The sequence below is a fragment of the Lottia gigantea genome (genome assembly GCF_000327385.1).
Source record: "Lottia gigantea unplaced genomic scaffold LOTGIsca_689, whole genome shotgun sequence".
Taxonomy (NCBI): domain Eukaryota; kingdom Metazoa; phylum Mollusca; class Gastropoda; family Lottiidae; genus Lottia; species Lottia gigantea.
Genome location: NW_008710345.1, coordinates 1 through 2,136, shown reverse-complemented (window position 1 = coordinate 2,136; position 2,136 = coordinate 1). Strand labels below are relative to the sequence as shown.

Sequence of the window (2,136 nt, the reverse complement as noted above, 5' to 3'; positions counted from 1 at the left end):
TTAAATTCAAACATGAACAATGTCTCATCGCTCTACCCACAAGGGCAATAACGGTTCATCGAATTATTACCAAATTTAACGCTTTTTTTCTAAGTCAAGGGCAATAACTCCAAAACCATTAGTACCAATTTCAAACTCGACTGAGATCTCATCGACATATACATGCATACTTAGTTTCATCTAGGTTGGATAAAAACTGTAGTGTCTATCGTGCCTACAATTGGAATTTGAGGGCAATAACTCCGAACCCATTCATCCAATTATTACGAATTTCGAACTTGACTGAGATCTCATCGACATATAGATGCATACCAAGTTTAATCAAGATCAGATAAAAACTGTAGTCTTTATTGTGGCTGCAAGCCAAATTTGAGTTTTTACTCAGTCAAGGGCAATAACTCTGATACAGACAGAACCGACTTTCATCTGTAGAGCACCCTCGCTTTTTAAAGTTAACTTTCTTTTACCTGTCAGTTTAGATATAATGCCTAACGTTTAATTAGTTATTTCCACATAAATGTAGACGTGACTCTCGGGATTATTTTGTAGTTTATTATGTTGACTATGAAAACATCAATTTACTAACTAATACTTACCCTAACGAAATCATATGTCTTCCAGTTATTGGCTTTATCATTAATGTACAGAGGGTTAAGCCATTCATACAGACAGTGATACAAACCGAAATGTAGATTTGTTTTTGTCCTTATGGCTGTCATAAGTTCTCCTAGAAAATAAGATAGCCACTCAATTAGATTATTTGGAAGACTTATTTTGGTGTCCGTTATCAAGTAACGAGGTCATTATGATACACATCTAGTCAAAAGAGTTACTATCAAGAAAACAAACTTTCGATACTGAGCGAAAAGCGTTTTTATATTAAGACTGTGATTGACTATCGGATAGTGCATATTGTTCAATTTAAAAAAATACACGCCATAGATGTTCAGTCTTTGGGCATTTTCTGTTGTTTTTTACATTTTCATAGGCACTTGTAACCGATGACGTTCAATGTTACACGTGAGAAGATTAATGATGCCCAAAGCCCTATGACAATGGCTAATGTAATTGGGCTGTAATGATTTTGCTTATCAACTGGTAAGGAAAGCAAAAAAAAAATTTGGCTTACCAACTAGATCTCTTTGAGGACCAACTTCCATGGAATTCCAATTGAATGATATATTGGACGGCCAGTTTGTGAAACCTTCGCCATGTTTACTCGTAAAAACAATGTAGCTGTAACGAAAAATGTGAAGTGAATACCACATCAAAAATTATATAATAATCCTCCGTGTGATAGAAATCAATGAACTAGGTTAGCTAATTTATAAAATCTAATTTTAAGTAAAGGGTAGATGTAATATTATTTACTTCAATACTTACTCTGCTCCAGACGACTGGAATAGTTCGGCCCATGCGTTTGGGTCGAAGAATTCTGCTGTGAAGTCTCTGGCGAAATCTGCGTAGGTAAAATCTGGTCGGTAGTTATTTTTCATAAAATTCACGTATGCAGGTAATTTTTCTTGTCTCCAGTACGTCCAAAACCATTCTGATTGAGAATTAAAACCAGCACTGGGGACAGAAAATACTCCCCAATGAATGAAAATTCCCAATTTACCATGGTCATACCAAGCAGGAAGCGGTCTACTGTCAATTGATTCCCATGTTGGTTGATAGCGAATTCCCGAAGAAATCCCTATAAGAACTACCAGAAGACAAAATCCGAAACAGCAACTACCAATCCCACCCATTTTGGACGTATGATATTATATTTAATGATAAATTTAAATGTAAGATACTTGATAAAGACATTGTTTGATAAATGTTATCAGTATATCCTTGAGAGGCAATCTTTTTAAATGTACTACTTGGGGTTGAGGTCATATAGAAATGAAGTGTTAATTTTATTATTATTAAGACTTTTTGCAGTATCACAGTGAAAAGTCACACAGTTAAAAAGAAAATGGCAGTATGTAGTGGCTAACTAATTTGTAAATAATTGTACGTCTGGCTTGTGATATTATTATTATACCTTGATTTAAAATCTGTTTGACAGCATGACACAAAAACCTTTTTCGATTGTCCTTTCGTTGTTTTGAAAGAAAATGTGGTTTGGCTGTATCTGCGTCACAATTC

At 34.6% G+C, this 2,136-nt stretch overlaps 1 protein-coding gene across 1 annotated transcript in view; it reads right to left on the bottom strand.

Annotated features, from left to right (window-relative positions):
- LOTGIDRAFT_95029 (hypothetical protein) overlaps positions 1-1,676 on the bottom strand; it is a gene marked incomplete at both ends in the record, with an annotated part of 10,774 nt that extends 9,098 nt beyond the window's left edge. The window contains 2 exons of the mRNA XM_009065209.1: positions 1,130-1,236; positions 1,384-1,676. Of these exons, the coding sequence (XP_009063457.1) occupies positions 1,130-1,236; positions 1,384-1,676 (400 nt within the window). The remainder of the gene's footprint in view (positions 1-1,129; positions 1,237-1,383) is intronic.
- Positions 1,677-2,136: the final 460 nt, after the last annotated feature.